The 17,576-nt window shown below is 37.3% G+C and overlaps 1 protein-coding gene across 3 annotated transcripts in view; it reads left to right on the top strand.

The window, feature by feature from the left end:
* Positions 1 to 464: 464 nt before the first annotated feature.
* TMLHE (trimethyllysine hydroxylase, epsilon) overlaps positions 465 to 17,576 on the top strand; it is a 51,639-nt gene continuing 34,527 nt past the window's right edge. Inside the window, exons 1-3 of one of the 3 annotated variants that reach the window (XM_031031866.2) lie at positions 465 to 718; positions 9,763 to 9,939; positions 15,522 to 15,801. In XM_031031866.2, the coding sequence (XP_030887726.2) occupies positions 538 to 718; positions 9,763 to 9,939; positions 15,522 to 15,801 (638 nt within the window). In that variant the 5' untranslated portion in view covers positions 465 to 537. The remainder of the gene's footprint in view (positions 719 to 9,762; positions 9,940 to 15,521; positions 15,802 to 17,576) is intronic. The other 2 variants (XM_081807984.1, XM_006736908.3) reach the window with 2 other exon arrangements.

Genomic DNA, 17,576 nt, shown 5'->3' with positions numbered 1-17,576 from the left:
GGCTTACTATGGGACAGACACAGTTCTAAGTACTTTACTCTTCATACTAAACCCATGAAATAAGTATTATTATTATCCTCATGTTACAAAATGGGAAACCAGAGTCACTGAGAGTTTAAGTAACTTGTTCACAATCACACATAATCAGTGAAAAAAAAAGTTTCAGGAAGTCATGTGAGGGTGATTAATAGTATCACAAGTGGAGAGGCCCAGAAGGATGAGATCTGAAAAGCAATTCTTATATGTGGTTGGAAAGTTAAAATTAATGAATTTTTAAAGAACCACTTCAGTTAAATAGTATGATAGAAGGAAGATTACGAGGCATAAAGTAAGAGTAGCTGGTGAGAAAATGGAAGTAATGGTTATGGACCACTTATGCTCAGTTTTTCAGAATTTTTCCTTTGTTTAATCCTCTGTAGTTGAGATAATTAAATCTATTCTTTCATATAGTTACATCTGTAGTATTATTCCTACAACCTCATAAAAGTTCTTTAATACAGTTACTAACTCTCTCTTCTTATTGTCAAATATTCTAGGATGTGGTGCCACGGGTTGTCCCACCTACAAAGCAGGCTCCAGAACCTGCTGAGGAGAGGAGTCACATGTTGGGCCTTCCAACAGCTCAACTTCAAAAGCTTATTTCCATTAGCCATCCATTGGCACCATACAGCCTCCGAGTCTCTGAATTGCGCTTGGCAGCAACATGAAGATCATTTTGGTAAGATATGTGGAGACAGATACTTTACTTTTTTAAGTTTTTATTTTCATTCCAGTTAGTTAACGTATAGTGTAGTATTAGATTCTGCTGTACAATATAGTGATTCAACACTTCATACAACACCCGGTGCTCATCTCAAGTGTCCTATTTAATCCCCATCCCCTATTTCACCCATCCCCCCAGCTACCTCCCCTCTGGTAACCATCAGTGTCTTCTCTATAGTTAAGAGTCTGTTTCTTGGTTTGCTTCTCTGTTTCTTTTTTTCCCATTTGCTCATTTGTTTTCTTTCTTAAAATCCACATATGACTGAAATCATAAGGTATTTGTCTTCGACTTATTTCGCTTAGCATAATACTCTCTAGCTCCATCCACGTCATTGCAAATGGCAAGATTTCATTCTTTTTCATGACTGAGTAATATTCCATTATATATATTCCCACATAAATGAAATTTAACATCTTACCCATTTTTAAAAGATTTATTTATTTGAGAGAGAGTGAGGGGAGGGGTAGAGGGAGAGGGAGAGAGAGAATCCTCAAGCAGACTCCCTGGTGAGCACAGAGCCTGAGGCAGGGCTGTATCCCAGGACTCTGAGTTCATGACCTGAGCTGAAATTAAGAGTCGGCCACTTAACCAACTGAGCCACCCAGGTGCCCCATCTTACCCATTTCTTAAGTGTACAGTTCAGGTGGTAAGTATATTTACATTGTTGTGCAGTATCAGTTACTTCTTATGTGGACTGAAAATACTTTCTGTGGAGTTTTGAGGACCTCTAGCTGTTTATTTCCAAGATTATCCTATAGGTTGCAAGAAAGACAAAAATAATATTAAGGCAACAGTATAATTTCATCCCAGCAAGGGGAAGGGAACATTGCTCTACTCCAGTCCCACTCCATCTCCCTATCTCATATAAGGGGAAAAAAAGAAATAAAAGAAAGCCTCAGTATATAGAGAAGTGGGTTTCAAAGGCATAGACTGGGAATGATAACAGCCAGGTGAAGTATTAGGTAGCAGAGGGAGAGAAGAGCTTTACCCCTGTGTATTAGTTTCCTAACACTGCTATAACCAATTACCATAAACTAGTTGGCTTAAAACAACAGAAATTTATTTTTTCACAGTTCTGGAAGCTAGAAGTCTGAAATAAAGGCATTGGCAGGGATATGCTCCCTCCAAAGGCTCTTTCTTGCCTCTTCTAGATTCTGGTGGTTGCTGACAATCCTTGGTGTTCCTTGACTTGTGGCAACATCATCCACTCTCTGCCTGTCATGACATGGCTTCTTCCCTGTGTCTCCTCTGTGTCTTCAAACATATCTTTCCTTATAAGGATACCAGTTGTTGGATTTAGGGCCCACTCTAGTTCAGTATGACTTCATTTTATCTTGATTATCTTCAAAGACCTTATTTTCAAATAAAGTCTCATTCACAGGTACTAGAGATTAGGACTTCAACATCTTTTTGGGGAGTACAGTTCAACCCATAACCCTGGAAAGGGACAAAAACAATTGTGAAGGCTACACTTCAAAGACATAGGCCCATTGTTCACTCCAAAGACTGAAACTTAATCCAAATATTAGATAATGCCCTTCTCCCCCATACATTATAACCAGCTAATAAGCCTCCAGTTAAAATAACAGTGCATTACAGCTGGGAGAGCTGCAAGAGACAGACTGTTTCTGAAGTGCAGCACAAAGAGAAGGGCCAAGGAAGGCCAACAGGGCAGACAAAAACAAGGTCACTAGAGGAATTTAATGCCTTTGGTACCCATAGAGACAACACACATCAGACATAACCCATCTCTTGGCCAGATTGGTATAAATACTCACCCTAAAGTCCTGTTAACCTCAGTGTCTACTGCTTTATACAACATGTGTGCCTTTCAACAATAACAAAATTACAAAGCATGTTAAAAAGCAACAAATAACAATTTGAAGAGACAAAGCACATCAGAACTAGACTCATGTGACACAGGTGTGGAAAATACTGGTCAGGAAATTAAAATAGCTATGATTAATATGTTAAGGACTCTAATGGAGAAGGTAGACAAAATGAAAGACCAGATGGGTAATGTCAGGAGAGTGATGAAATTATAAGAAAGAATTTTTTTAAATCATAATCATGGTAACAGATTTGTAGAATGACTTTAATGGGCTTATCAGTAGACTTGACACATTCAAGGATAGAATCAGTAAATGTAAAGGATAGGTCAATAGGAATTACCCAAACTGAAATGCAAGAGAGAGAGATAGAGAGAGAGAAAACAAAAACACATACAGTATTCAGAAACTGTGGGACAGTATCAAGGGGTGGAGAAAGAAACACCATGCAAATAATAATCAAACCAGTAATAGGTGTATTTCAGACAAAGCAGTCTTCAGAACAAGGAAGATTATTAGGGATAAAGAGGCACATGACAAAGTGATAAAGGGGTCAGTTCTTTAAGGGAACATGTGACAATCCTAAAAATATAGCACCTAAGAACAGACCATCAAATTACATAAAGCAAAAACTGATAGAGATAAAAGTAGAAATAAAAAATCCACAATTGTCCTTGGAGACTTTAAAACCTCCCTCTCAGTTATTGATAGATTAAACAGGCAGAAAATCAGTAAGGATATAAATAACCTGAACAGCACTATCAACCAACTTGACTTACTTGACATGTATAGAACAGTCCATCCAGCAGAAGTGAAGTACACATTGTTCTGAAATGTAAATGAAACATCCACCAAGATAGACCACATTCTGGGCCATTAAAAAAAAAAGCTCAACAAACTTAAAAGAATCTAAAACATAGAGTATGTACTCTGATCACAATGGAATCAACTAGAAATCAATAACAGAAAGATAGAAAAGTCTCCAATATTTGGAAATTAAGCTATACACTTCCAAAAAATGTATAGGTATAAAGTCTCAAAGTTAAAAATATTTTTAACTAAATGAAAATGAATATACAGCTTATCAAAATTTATGGTAAGCAGCTAAAGCAGTGGTTGGAGGGAAATATGTAGCAATAAATGCATTTATTAGAAAAGAATAAAGGTCTAAAATCAATAACCTGTACTTCTACATTAGGAAATTAGATAAAGAAGACATGAATAGACATTTTTCCAAAGAAGACATCCAGATGACCAACAGACACATGAAAAGATGCTCAGCATCACTCATCATTAGGGAAATGCAAATCAAAAGCAATGAGATACCACCTCACACCAGTCAGAATGGCTGAAATTAACAACTCAGGAAACAACAGATATTGGTGAGGATGCAGAGAAAGGGGAACCCTCTTGCACTGTTGGTGGGAATGCAAGCTGGTGCAGGCACTCTGGAAAACAGTATGGAGGTTCCTCAAAAAGTTAAAAACAGAACTACCCTATGACGCAGCAATTGCACTATTAGGTATTTACCCAAAGGATATAAAAATACTGATTTAAAGGGGCACATGTACCCTGGTGTTTATAGTGGCAATATCAACAATAGCCAAATTATGGAAAGAGCCCAAACAGCCATCAATTGATAAATGGATAAAGAAGAGGTGGTGCACGCGCACACACACACACACACACACACACACACACACACTGGAATATTACTCAGCCATCATAAAGAGTGAAATCTTGTCATTTGCAACCACGTGGATGGAGCTAAGTGAAGGAAGTCTGTCAGAGAAAGACAAAGACCATATGACTTCACTCATATGTGGAATTTAAGAAATAAAACAGATGAACATAGGGAAAGGGAAAAAAAAGAGGGGAGCAGCGCATGAGAGACTCTTAACGATAGAAAACAAACTGAGGGCCGATGGAGGGAGGTGAGTGGGGGGGGATGGGCTAGATGAGTGATGGGTATTAGGGAGGGCTCTTGTTGTGATGAACACTGGGTGTTCTATGTAAGTGATGAATCACTAAATTCTAGTCCTGAAACCAATATTGCACTATATGTTAGCTAACTAGAATTTTTTTTAAAGATTATTTATTTATTTATTTATTTGACAGAGAGAGAGACAGCGAGAGAGGGAACACAAGCAAGGGGAATAGGAGAGGGAGAAGCAGGCTTCCCGCCGAGCAGGGAACCCAACACAGGTCTCAATCCCAGACCCTGGGATCATGACCTGAGTCGAAGGCAGATGCTTAACCAACTGAGCCACCCAGGCATCCCACTAACTAGAATTTAAATAAAAGTTTAAAAAAATAAAATCATCATATTAATAGAAAAAAGTCTCTTTATAGAGACCACTGTTAAAGATGGAGATTGCCTGAATGTGGCAGGAGAAAGGAGTGGAAATGGAGAGGTCATATAGATTTTAGAAAGATTTAGGAAGTGAAACCAGCAAACCTTGGTGATTGATTAAACATAGATTATAAGATGAGTCAAGATGAATCCCAAGTTTCTTTTCTGTATTTTGCATTTTGGCCTAGTTAATAAACATTTGTTTATGTATAGCTGAGAACTTCTAGAGAACCAAGATGTAAGATGTGGTATCCAAGAAGCATAAAATAGTAAATAAATACAAGAAACAAGAATACCTTATGCCATATGCAAATGCAAATTAAGTTGTTACCTACCAGATACTTAATTTCAAAGAAAATATAGGGTTCAAGGAAGCTTCCTTGAATAAATGAATTTTTAGCTAGACTTTGAAAGAAAAAATTGTGATTTAATTAGGGGAGCTTATAATTTCAAGGAGGGAATGGCAAGTGCAAAGGCAAGAATGAACTCAGTCATGGAAAGAAGAGTTACATATGACTCCTTCAGGACCAGATAGTAAATATTTTAGGCTTTATGGGTCATGCAGAATTTGTTTCATGGTCTTCTTTTGTTTTTGTTTTATAACATTTTTAAAATGTAAAAATCATTCTTATCTTGCAAGCTATACAAAAACATGCCATGGGCTCTATTTGACCCACAGGCTGTTTGTCAAATCCTGGATTAGTTCAGTGTAATGACCAATCTGAATGAAGTTAATCACTTCTGTTACTCCAAGGGCAGGGTTCTCAATATTTTTAGATTATGAATCCCATAGGAATTCTGTTGAAAGCTATGGATCCTCTCCATGGAAAAATGTAGGGCTAATCACACACACACAAACACAACTTTACATATTATTCCATGGATCCTAGGTAGCTCAAGAACTTGTCACTTAACTTTGGTTTTTTATATTGTTTGCAAAACAGGTTTTTATTTTCATATAAACAAATTTATCTTTTGTGCCTTTTGTATCATATTAAAATGTCCATTCCTGCGTCAGTGTTGTCAATGTGTGTGTAATAGGGTTTTTTTAAGATTTTATTTATTTGAGAGAGAGAAAATATGAGTGGGGGACGGGCAGAGGGAGAAGCAGACTCCCCACTGAGCAGGGAGCCTGACACAGGGCTCAATCCCAGGACCCTGAGATCATGACCTAAGCCTAAGGCAGATGCTTAACTGACTGAGCCACCCAGGTGCCCCAATGTGTAATAGTTTTATATTTTATTTATTTTAACATTTCAAGTTTTTATTTAAATTTTAGTTAACATATAGTCTAATGTTAGTTTCAAGAGTAGAATTTAATGATTCATCACTTACATAGAACACCCAGTGCTCATCACAAGAGCCCTCCTTAATACCCATTACCAATCTATCCCATCCCCTACCCAACTCCCTCCATCAACCCTGTTTGTTTTCTATTGTTGAGAGTCTCTTTTTTCCCTTTCCCTTATGTTCATCTGTTTTGTTTCTTAAATTCCACATATGAGTGAAATCATGTGGTATTTGTCTTTCTGTGACTGACTTCCTTCGCTTAGCATGATATAGTCTAGCTCCATCCACATGGTTGCAAATGGCAAGATTTCATTTTTTTTGATAGCTGAGTAATGTTCCATTTTATATATGTACACCATATTTTCTTAAACCATTCATCAGTGCATGGACATTTGGGCACTTTCCATAATTTGGCTATTGTAAATAATGTTGCTGTAAACATTGGAGTGCATGTATTCCTTCAAGTTAGTCTTTTTGTATTCTTGGGGTAAATACCTAGTAGTGCAATTGCTGGATCATAGGGTAGTTCTATTTGTAAATTTTGAGGACACTCCATACTGTTTTCCAGAGTGGCTGCACCAGTTTGCATTCCCATCAACAGTGCAAGAGGTTCCCCTTTTTCCACATCCTCACCAACATCTGATGTTTTCTGTGTTGTTAATTTTAGCTATTCTGACAGGTGTGAGGTGATATCTCATTGTTTTGATTTGTATTTCCCTGATGCTGTGATGTTGAACATCTTTTCATGTGTTTGTTAGCCATCTGTATGTCTTCGTTGGAGAAATGTCTGAGTATGTCTCCTGTCCATTTCTTTTTTTTTTTTTTAAAGATTTATTTATTTGAGAGAGAGAATGAGAGAGAGAGAGCACATGAGAGGGGGGAGGGTCAGAGGGAGAAGCAGACTCCCTGTCGAGCAGGGAGCCCGATGCGGGACTCGATCCCAGGACTCCAGGATCATGACCTGAGCCGAAGGCAGTTGCTTAACCAACTGAGCCACCCAGGCGCCCCTCCTGTCCATTTCTTAACTGGATTATTTGTTTTTTGGGTGTTGAGTTATATAAGATCTTTATATATTTGGGATATTAACCCTTTATAGGCTGTTATCATTTGCAAATCTCTCCTCCCATTCTGTAGGTTGCCTCTTAGTTTTGTTAATTGTTCCCTTCACTGTGCAGAAACTTTTTTATTTTGATTAGTCCCAATAATTTATTTTTGCTTTTATTTCTCTTGCCTCAGGAGACGTATCTGGGAAAAAGTTGCTATGGCCGATGTCAGAGAGTTTACTGCCTGTGCTTTCTTCTAGGATTTTTATGGTTTCAGGTCTCACATTTAGGTCTTTCATCCATTTTGAGTTTATTTTTGTGTATGGTGTAGGAAAGTGGTCCAGTTTTATTCTTCTGCATGTTTTTGTCCAGTTTTCCCAACACCATTTGTTGAAGAGACTGTGTTTTTTCATTGGATATTCTTTCTGGCTTTGTTGAAGAGTAATTAACCATACAGATGTGGGTCCATTTCTGGGTTTTCTATTCTGTTCCATTGATCTCATTGATCTAAGTGTCTGTTTTTATTTTTTATATTTTAATCTATCAGTAATTTACTGTTTTGGATGATACGAATCCAGAGTCAAATTTTCCAAATATTCATTTTTCCAAAACTAGTAATTGAGTAATCTGTCTTTACTGTTATAAAATGCCACCTTTAACATACACATATTTCCATGTATACTTGGGGCTGTTTTGGAACTCCATTCTGTTCCCTTGATCTGTTCATCTTACTTTTTAAATGGCTGTAGCTTTATATATAATATGGTTTTTTTGGGGGGGTGCCTGGGTGGCTCAGTTGGTTAAGCGACTGCCTTCGGCTCAGGTCATGATCCTGGAGTCCCTGGATTGAGTCCCGCATCGGGCTCCCTGCTCGGCAGGGAGTCTGCTTCTCCCTCTGACCCTCCCCCCTCTCATGTGCTCTCTCTCATTCTCTCTCTCTCAAATAAATAAATAAAATCTTAAAAAAAAAATGTTTTTTTTTTTTTATGTTTGGTAACACAGTTCCCCCCATGCCTTTCTTCCTCTTTTTTTCAAAATTATAAGTTTATTAATTATGAATAGGAATTTTAGAATTAGCCTGTCCAGTACATGAAAATTTCCATGGGAATTTGGATTGAAAGTACATGGAATTTCATGTATTAATTTGTGGGAGAATTTGTATCTTTTCATTATTGAATCTGCCCATGTTTGAGCACATTTCTCCATTCACATTTCCTTCACGCCCTTCAAGATTAGTTTTATAGATTTCTCCATAGTAGTCTTCCACATTTTTGTTTATTCCCAGACACATTATAGCTTTTGTTCCTCTTATAAATTTGATCTCATTTTTATTTACTTTTTCCAAATGAATAACCTGGTATATAGGAAAGTCTTTGATTTTTTTGTTAACTTTTTATTTTGGTATAACTTCAAACTAATAGAAGTTGCAAGAACAGTACAAGTACCTCCTTTATATCCTCTATCTACCTGTGTTTCCTTTTAAAATATTAAGGAGGGCACATACTGCATGGAGCACTGGGTGTTAATATGAAAACAGTGGATCGTGGATCACGACATCAAAAATTAATGATGTATCGTATGGTGACTAACATAACATAATAAAATTTTAAAAATTTTAAAAAATTAAAATAAATAAAATAAAATACTGGTTTCACTCATATGTGGAACATAAGGAATAGCATGGAGCACCATAGGGGAAGGGAGGGAAAACTGAAGGGGGGGGAAATCAAAGGGGGAGACAAACCATGAGAGACTGTGGACTCTGGCAAACTGAGGGTTTCAGAGGGGAAGGGGTTGGGGGGGATGGGTTAGCCCCGTGATGGGTATTAAGGAGGGTATGTGTTGTGATGAGCACTTGGTGTTATATGCAACTAATGAATTATTGAACACTACATCAAAAACTAAGAATGTACTACATGGTGGCTAACTGAACATAATAAAAAATTTTTAAAAAAATAAAAAAATAGAATCATCAACATATTTTAAAAAATAAAATATTTCAGTGGCTTCATTTTCCAAATTTAGAACTCTGATCTGTTTTGAGTTTTTCTTGGAGACCTGGTGGCAATATGAAGTATTGACCCAATTTTATCTTTTTTCCAAATGGCTATCTAGTTGTCCCAACACCATTTATTTTAAAATTCTTATTTTCCCCAGTGATTATAGCTGTCAGTTTATTAGATACCAAATTTCTATACACATTTAGGTATATTTTTGGACATTTTATATTCTTTTGTGGTTTTATCTGCTATTCCTATCCCAGCATCATATTGTTTTAATTGTAAAGTTCTACAGTATGTTTTGTATTTGGTAGGGGGCTAGTGTTCCCCTTAGTGCTCTTGCTTATTTCTTGGTAGAAGACTTTTTGAAGGAAGTTTTCTGACTACTGATAGTTTTTAAATTTTCCTAAATAAATATTTATTTTTATAAAATAAATCATGTAAAATAATATAATAAATAATATAAAAGAATGCTTTTCCCTAGAACTGCAATATGCTAACACCGTGATGCGCTTTGATTATGTCTGGCTTCGAGACCACTGCCGCTCAGCATCTTGCTACAACTCTAAGACTCACCAGCGCAGCCTGGATACCGCCAGTGTGGATTTATGCATCAAGCCAAAGACCATTCGTCTGGATGAGACCACACTCTTTTTCACTTGTGAGTACACAAGAGACTTGGTCTTGGTTGGGGTGCTATTCTAAAGAACAATTATTTTGCAAAAACTGGTTTGCCCCATTCCAAAATAGGGGATTCTGTTCTTTTTTTATTGAGGTATAATTAACATACAGTATTTTATTAGTTTCAGGTGTATAACATTGATTTGACAATTCTGTACATTACTCAGTGCTCACAATGATAAGTGTAGTCACCGTGTATGACCATACAATGTTATTACAATATTACTGACTATATATTCCCTATATGATACCTTTCATCTCTGTGACTTAATTTTATAACTGGAAACTTGTACCTCTTAATCCTCTTCGCCTATTATGTCCCTCTTCTGCCCCCCCCCAGAAGCCACCAGTTTGCTCTCTTATTTAAAATTCTGGTTTTTTGTTTGTTCATTTGTTTTGTTTTTTAGATTCCACATATAAGTGAAATCATGTGGTATTTGTTTTTCTGTCTGATTTATTTCACTTAACAGATACCTTCTAGGCCCATCCATGTTGTAGCACATGGCAAGATCTCATTCTTTTTTATGGCTGAGTAATATTCCATTGTGTGTACATACCACATCTTCTTTATCCATTCATCTATCTATGGTCACTTGGGTTGCTTCCATATCTTGGCTATTGTAAAGCTGCAGCACACATAGGGGTGCATATATCTTTTCAAATTAGTGTTTTCTTTGGGTAAATACCCAATAGTGGAATTATTGGATCATATGGTATTTCTATTTTTATTTTTTGAGGAACCTTCATACTGTTTTCCACAGTGGCTGCACAAATTAACATTCCCACCCACAGTACATAAGTGATCCCTTTTCTCCACATCCTCAGCAACTTGTTATTTCTTGTCTTTCTGATACTAGCTATTCTCACATGTAAGGTGATACCTCATTGTGGTTTTGATTTGCATTTCCCTGATAATGACTGATGTTGAGCATCTTTTCATATGTCTGTTGGCCATCTGGATGTCTTCTTTGGGGAAAAATGTTTATTTGGGTTCTCCGCCCATTTTTAATCAGATTATTTGGTTTTTTTCCATGTTGAGTTGTGCAAGTTATTAATATATTTTGGATATTAACCCTTTATTATATATATCATTTGCAGATATCTTCTCCTATTCACTGGGTTGCCTTTTTGTTTTATTGATGGTTTCCTTTGTTGTGCAGAAGCTTTTTATTTTGATGTACTCCCAATAGTTTATTTTTGCTTTTGTTTCCCTTGCCTCAGGAGACATATCTAGAAAGAAGTTGCTACGGCTGATGTCAAAGAAGTTACTGCCTCTGTTCTCTTCTAGGATTTTTATGGTTTCAGGTCTCACATTTAGGTCTTTCATCCATTCTGAGTTTATTTGTGTAGGGTATAAGAAAGTAGCCCAGTTTCATTCTTTTGCATATATCTGTCCGGTTTTCCCAACACCATTTGTTGAATAGACTTTTTCCCATTGGATAGTCTTTCCTGCTTTATCAAAGATTAGTTGACCATAGAGTCAAGGGTCCATTTCTGGGTTCTCTATTCTGTTCCATTGATCTAGTATCTGTTTTTGTGCCGGTACCACATCATTTTTGTTACTACAACACTGTAGTATATCTTGAAATCTGGGATGGTGATACCTCCAGCTTTGCTCTTCTTTCTCAGGATTGTGGTGGCTATTCAGGGTCTTTTGTGGTTTCATACAAATTTTAGGATTATTTGCTCTAGATCTGTGAAAAATGCTGTTGGTATTTTGATAGAGATTGCATTGAATCTGTAGATTGGTTTGGGTAGTATGAACATTTTAACAATATTAGTTCTTCTAATCCATGAGTATTGGATTTCTTTCCATTTTTTTGTGTTGTCTTCAGTTTCTTTCATGAATGTCTTATAATTTTCAGGGTCTAGGTCTTTAATCTCCTTGGTTAAATTTATTCCTAGGTATTTCATTCTTTTTGGTTCAGTTATAAATGCATTGTTTTCTTCATTTTTCTTTCTGCTACTTCATTATTAGTGTATAGATACACAACAGATTTCTGTATATTAATTTTGTATCCTGCAACTACTGGGTTTATTTATGGAATAAATGCATTTCTTTGCAATTTCTTGTGAATGTATAATTATTTCAAAATAAAAGTTAAAAAAGCATTGGAGGAAAAAATATTTACAATCAATACATTTGACTACTGATTTCTCTACAGTAAAAAAACACATGCCATAGAAAAGTTTATTAAAAAATAACTGACTTGGCAAAATATTTGAAAAATGCATGACAAAGACTAAAAGCCATTAATATATAAGGTGTTATTGCCAGTTTGTTATAAAAAAGCACTAGTATTTCAGTAGAAAAAATGTGAAAAAGTAGTGAACAGGCAGATCATTAAAGCCTGAGTCAGCAAATATTCTGTAGAGGGCCAGGTAGTAAAGATTTTTAGGTTTTGCTGGCTGTACAGTCCCTGTCACAACTGTTCAACTATTCAGTTCTTCAGTAGTAGGGTGAAAGCAGACATAGACAATAAGTAACCAAGTGGGTATCATGTGTTCTAAAGTAGGTGTCACAAAGACAACTGCCAGGCAGATTTGGCCCATGGGCCATAGTTTGGTAATCCTTGCATTTAAAAAACATATGTCTATACAATGGCTAATAGACACGTGAAAAATGCTCAACATCACTGATTATTAGGGAAATACAAATCAAAACTACAGTGAGATATCACCTCACACCTGTCAGAATGGCTAAAATCAACAACACAGAAAACAACAGATGTTGACAAGGATGCGGAGAAAGGGGAACCCTCCTACACTGTTGGTGGAAATGCAAACTGGTGCAGCCACTCTGGAAAACAGTATGGAGGTTCCTCAAAAAGTTAAAAATAGAAGTATCCTACGGCCCAGCAATTGCACTACTAGGTATTTACCCAAAAAATACAACCATAGTGATCTGAAGGGGCACGTGCACCCCAATGTTTATAGCAGCATTATCAATAATAGCCAAACTATGGAAAGAGCCAAATGTCCATGGATAGATGAATGGATAAAGAAGATGTGGTATATATACACAATGGAATATTACTCAGCCATCAAAAAGAATGAAATCTTGCCCTTTGCAACAACATGGATAGAGCTAAAGTATATCATGCTAAGTGAAATAAGTCTGTCAGAGAAAGATAATTATATGATTTCACTCATATGTGGAATTTAAGAAACAAAACATATGAACATAGGGGAAGGGGGAAAACAGAGAGAGAGACAAACTATAAAACAGACTCTTAACTATAGAGTACAAACTGAGGATTGCTGGAGTGGAAGTGGTGGGGAGATGGATTAAATGGGTGACGGGGATTAAGGAGGGCACTTGTGATGAGCACTGGGTGTGATATATGAGTGATGAATCACTAAATCCTCCACCTGAACCTAATACTGCATATGTTAACTAACTGGAATTTAAATAAAAACTTGAAACAAAATAATAAAAATGAAAAACATGTCTAACAAATATAAATGTCTAACAAATGTTATTAGCTTATTAGTAAGTGAATAAATTAAAATTATTACAGTAAGAGAAGTTTTACTTACCAAATTGGAAAAAATATATTTAAAAAATAAGAATACTCAGTTTTGATCGGCACACATATATTGTTGGAGAGAATGAAAATTGGTAGACTTTCTAAAAAAGTAATTTAGTTAAATGCATCAAGACTCTTAAAAGTTTTTATCTTTGGATTTAACAATCCCATCTTCTGGGTTTCTATTTTAAGAAAATTACCAGAAATATAGACAAGTGGGGCACCTGGGTGGCTCGGTCGGTTGAGCATCTGGCTTTTGGTTTTGGCTCAGATCATGATATCAGGGTTGTGAGATCGAGCCCCACACCTGGCTTCACACTAAGTGCAGAGTCTGCTTTGGATGCTTTCTCCCTCTCCCTCTGCCCCTCCCTGCTGGGCTCTCTCTCCTAAAAAATAAATCTTAAAGAAAAAAAAAAAGAAAAGAGGGGCACCTGGGTAGCTCAGTCCATTAAGCATCCGACTCTTGATTTCAGCTCATGTTGTGATCTCAGGATTGTGAGATCAAGCCCTACATGGGGCTCTGTGCTGACCACAGAATCTGCTCGAGATTCTCTCTCTCCCTCTGTCCCTCCCCCCACTTGCATGCTCTCTCTCTCTAAAATAAATAAATAAATCTTTGAAAAAAAGAAAAGAAATATGGACAAGGATGATCACTATTAAATAATAAGGAAATTAAAAAAAAATAAGACTACATGCCCCAGAACAGACTGGTTAGATAAATCTTGGTAGTCCATATTCTGCAAATTATAAGAATTAATTTTTATGAAGATTTAATTTTTTTAAGTTTTAATTTAAATTCCAGTTGGTTAACATAGTGTAATATTAGATTCTGATATAGAATTTAGTGATTTAACACTTGCATACAACACCTGGTGCTCATCACAAGTGCCCTCCTTAATACGCATCCCTTCTTTCACCCATCCCCCACTCACCTCCCTTCTGATAACCATCAGTGTGTTCTCTATAGTTAAGAGCCTGTGAATTTAAGAAACAAAACAAACGATCATAAGTGAAGATTTTAATGATATAATGACTCTTAAAATATTAAGTGACAAAGGCAGGGTACAAATATATATATATATATATAATATAAAGTAAAAGAATGCATGGAAAAAAGTGGAAGGAATGATGCCAAGCTATTAATAAGGGTTTCATCTGTCTGGTAGAATGGTAAATATAAGTGATTTTTAAAAATTTCCTCATACTGGGGTGCCTAGGTGGCTCATTTGGTTAAGCATTGGACTCTTGATTTTGACTCAGGTCATGATCTCATGGTGGTGAGATCAAGCCCCATGTCAGGCTCCATGCTTGGCCCCTCCCCCCACTTGTGCACTCTTTTTTTTCTCTTTCTAAAGTAAATAAATAAATCTTACTAAGGAGGGGACGTGTTGTGAGGAGCACTGGGTGTTATATGCAACTAATGAATCATTGAACACTACATCAAAAACTAATGATATACTATACAGTGGCTAACTGAACATAATAAAAAAATAATTAAAAAATTTCCTCACACTTTTTTATGCTTTACAAATTCCTTATGGTACTTTTATTGTCAAGGAGTAGGAAGCCAAAACACAGACAGAGAAATAAAAAGAAGTGAAAGAAGAGATAAGATGCCAGCAAAGCTTTTCACACCCCTTGCTATATCCTTTGCTTATCCTGAAGATTTCCTAAAGCATTTTGGAGGGAGGATTTTTTTTTTGCCTTTTGTTTTTTTTTTTTGGCACTGTGGGCAGTCATTTATGAAATCACTTTATCATGTTATATTGATGTCATTTAGGTCAAACTGCCCCAATTCATTTAGTCCCTTCTAGTTGGTGAGATTTATTTGTTCATTCATTCATTTATTAGTTCATACTACTGAACCTGCAAATATTTCTGTTTCAGGAATATCCTAGGCACTCATTTTAATTTCATTTCATAAACAATATAGCACTGGGTAATTGGTTGCTAAAAATAACATTCTTAACCAGTAAATTATTGGCAGTAATTATAACTATTATTTTAATACCTTTTATTTTTCCCTTTAAAGGGCCAGATGGTCATGTGACTAAATATGATTTGGATTGGCTGGTGAGAAACAGCTATGAAGGGCAGAAACAAAAGGTCATCCAACCTAGAATCTTATGGAATGCTGAAATCTATCAGCGAGCCCAAGTTCCATCTGTAGATTTCCCAAGCTTCTTAGAAACCAATGAGGGATTGAAGAACTTTCTGCAAAACTTTCTGCTGTATGGAATTGCATTCGTAGAAAATGTCCCTCCCACTCAAGAACACACAGAGAAGTTGGCAGAAAGGATCAGCTTGATCAGGTAATTTATTAGTTTCTAATATCTACGGTAATTAATTTGCAGAGCGTCAACACCAGTAAAATAATTTAACTGGGTGGTCACACTGTTTTTGATCCAGAATATTTTGTGTCCTGAATAAGGGGATTCCCATTTGTAGTGCTTTATTTGAGGCCCAGATTTCTAATCTCTAAAGACACTTACATGTTAAATATGATGATGACTTCAAAGTCATTGGTATATTTTTTGAGGCTAGTGGTCCTCAAAGTAACAGGTATCATTATACACTAGAAATAGCACTGACTTTGAGTAAACAGAACCAGGCAGTAGTCTAAGTTCTACCCTCAAGCAATTGTGTGAACATAGACAACTCCATTACATACATACCTGTACCCTCCACCTGCACCCCCTGGCCTCAATTTTCCCATCTGATCAATAAGAGGATTGAATAAGATGGTATCTAAAGATCATCCAGTTTTGACCTATTATGATTCCTAAGGCTTGATTCAGACACTAGTTGTTAATAATATTGCCTTACACTATATAGCATTTAACCAACATATTCATGCCCATTATTTTCTTTTGGTCATTATAGAAATCCTGATGGGTGTATATTTTATCCCCTGTTCTGCTGATGAGCCACTTGAGACACATATAATAAGTAAGTGGCTTGCCCAGCATTACTCTGCTAGTAAGAAGTAGAACTGGGATTCAGTGGGGGACCTAAGATGGTGGTGTAGTAGGAGGACCCTAAGCTTGCCTCATCCCTCAAACACAGCTAATTAACTGGGTGTTAATTCTGAATACCCAAGAAATTGACCTGAGGACTGATAGAACAAACTGCACAAGTAGAGGGAGAGAAGAGGCCACATCGAGGAAGGTTGGAAGTAAAGAGACATGGTTTGGGGGAGAAACAGATGGCGAGTGCTGTGGAGGGGAGAGAGCCCTGGTTGCAGAGAAAAGCAAGAGAGAGTGGAGTGCACGGGGATAAGCACAAGGAGAACAGTTCCCCAAAGCCATAGGCTGGGAAAACAAGAGGGGCCAATTTTCATGAGTTTTTGCAACCAGCTGGGCTCAAAGACTGGTTTTAGAGGTCCACAGTCTTGGCTGGGCTAGAGACCTGAGGGCACTACTCCTGGAGAGAAGGAAGGCAAACAACCCCAGGGCAGACAGTGCAATCTGAGGATTGCCTAAGGCACACAGAGAGAGACTGTTCACTCTTCTTGGCGTACATCTGGGAGAGGTGGCTTTGCTTCTCTGGGGACAAAAGAGCCCATAGGCACCATTTCCCTCCCCCAGCCCTCAGCATAGGTCCAGAGACACCTGCTGAAGGTGGCTAACCCAGACACTGGCTGTTTAACCTGCTTTGCTCCAAATTCCATGCCCCTGTGCCTCTGCCATGACTGCCCTTCTGGGTCAAACCTGCATCAGTCCCAGTGTGGTGAGACCATCCCCCCAAAAGACCAGCTCAGATCCCCACCACACCAGGTCCCTAAAGATTAGAGTTTTAAAAGTCAGCAGGCTTGGCTGGTATAGAGCTCAAAGGGCACTGTGCTGCTCCAGGCAGGCAAGCAACCCAGAGACACTGTAAAAACACCGATCTGAAAAGTGCCTAGAACACATGAGGGGAAACTATTCACTTTTCTAGGAGTGCTTCCCTGAGAGCAGCAAGCACGAATTCCTCTCTCCGGGGACAAAGGAGCTGGCTGGTGCCACTTCCCTCCCCTGTCCCACAGCATAAACCAACTTCAATAAACAGCACAGTGCCCACACTGGCTGCCTGATCTGCTTACCCCAAG

This window comes from Leptonychotes weddellii, chromosome X (genome assembly GCF_054177405.1).
Source record: "Leptonychotes weddellii isolate Sample4059 chromosome X, ASM5417740v2, whole genome shotgun sequence".
In the NCBI taxonomy this organism is placed as follows: domain Eukaryota; kingdom Metazoa; phylum Chordata; class Mammalia; order Carnivora; family Phocidae; genus Leptonychotes; species Leptonychotes weddellii.
This window is presented reverse-complemented; position numbering and strand designations above follow the sequence as displayed.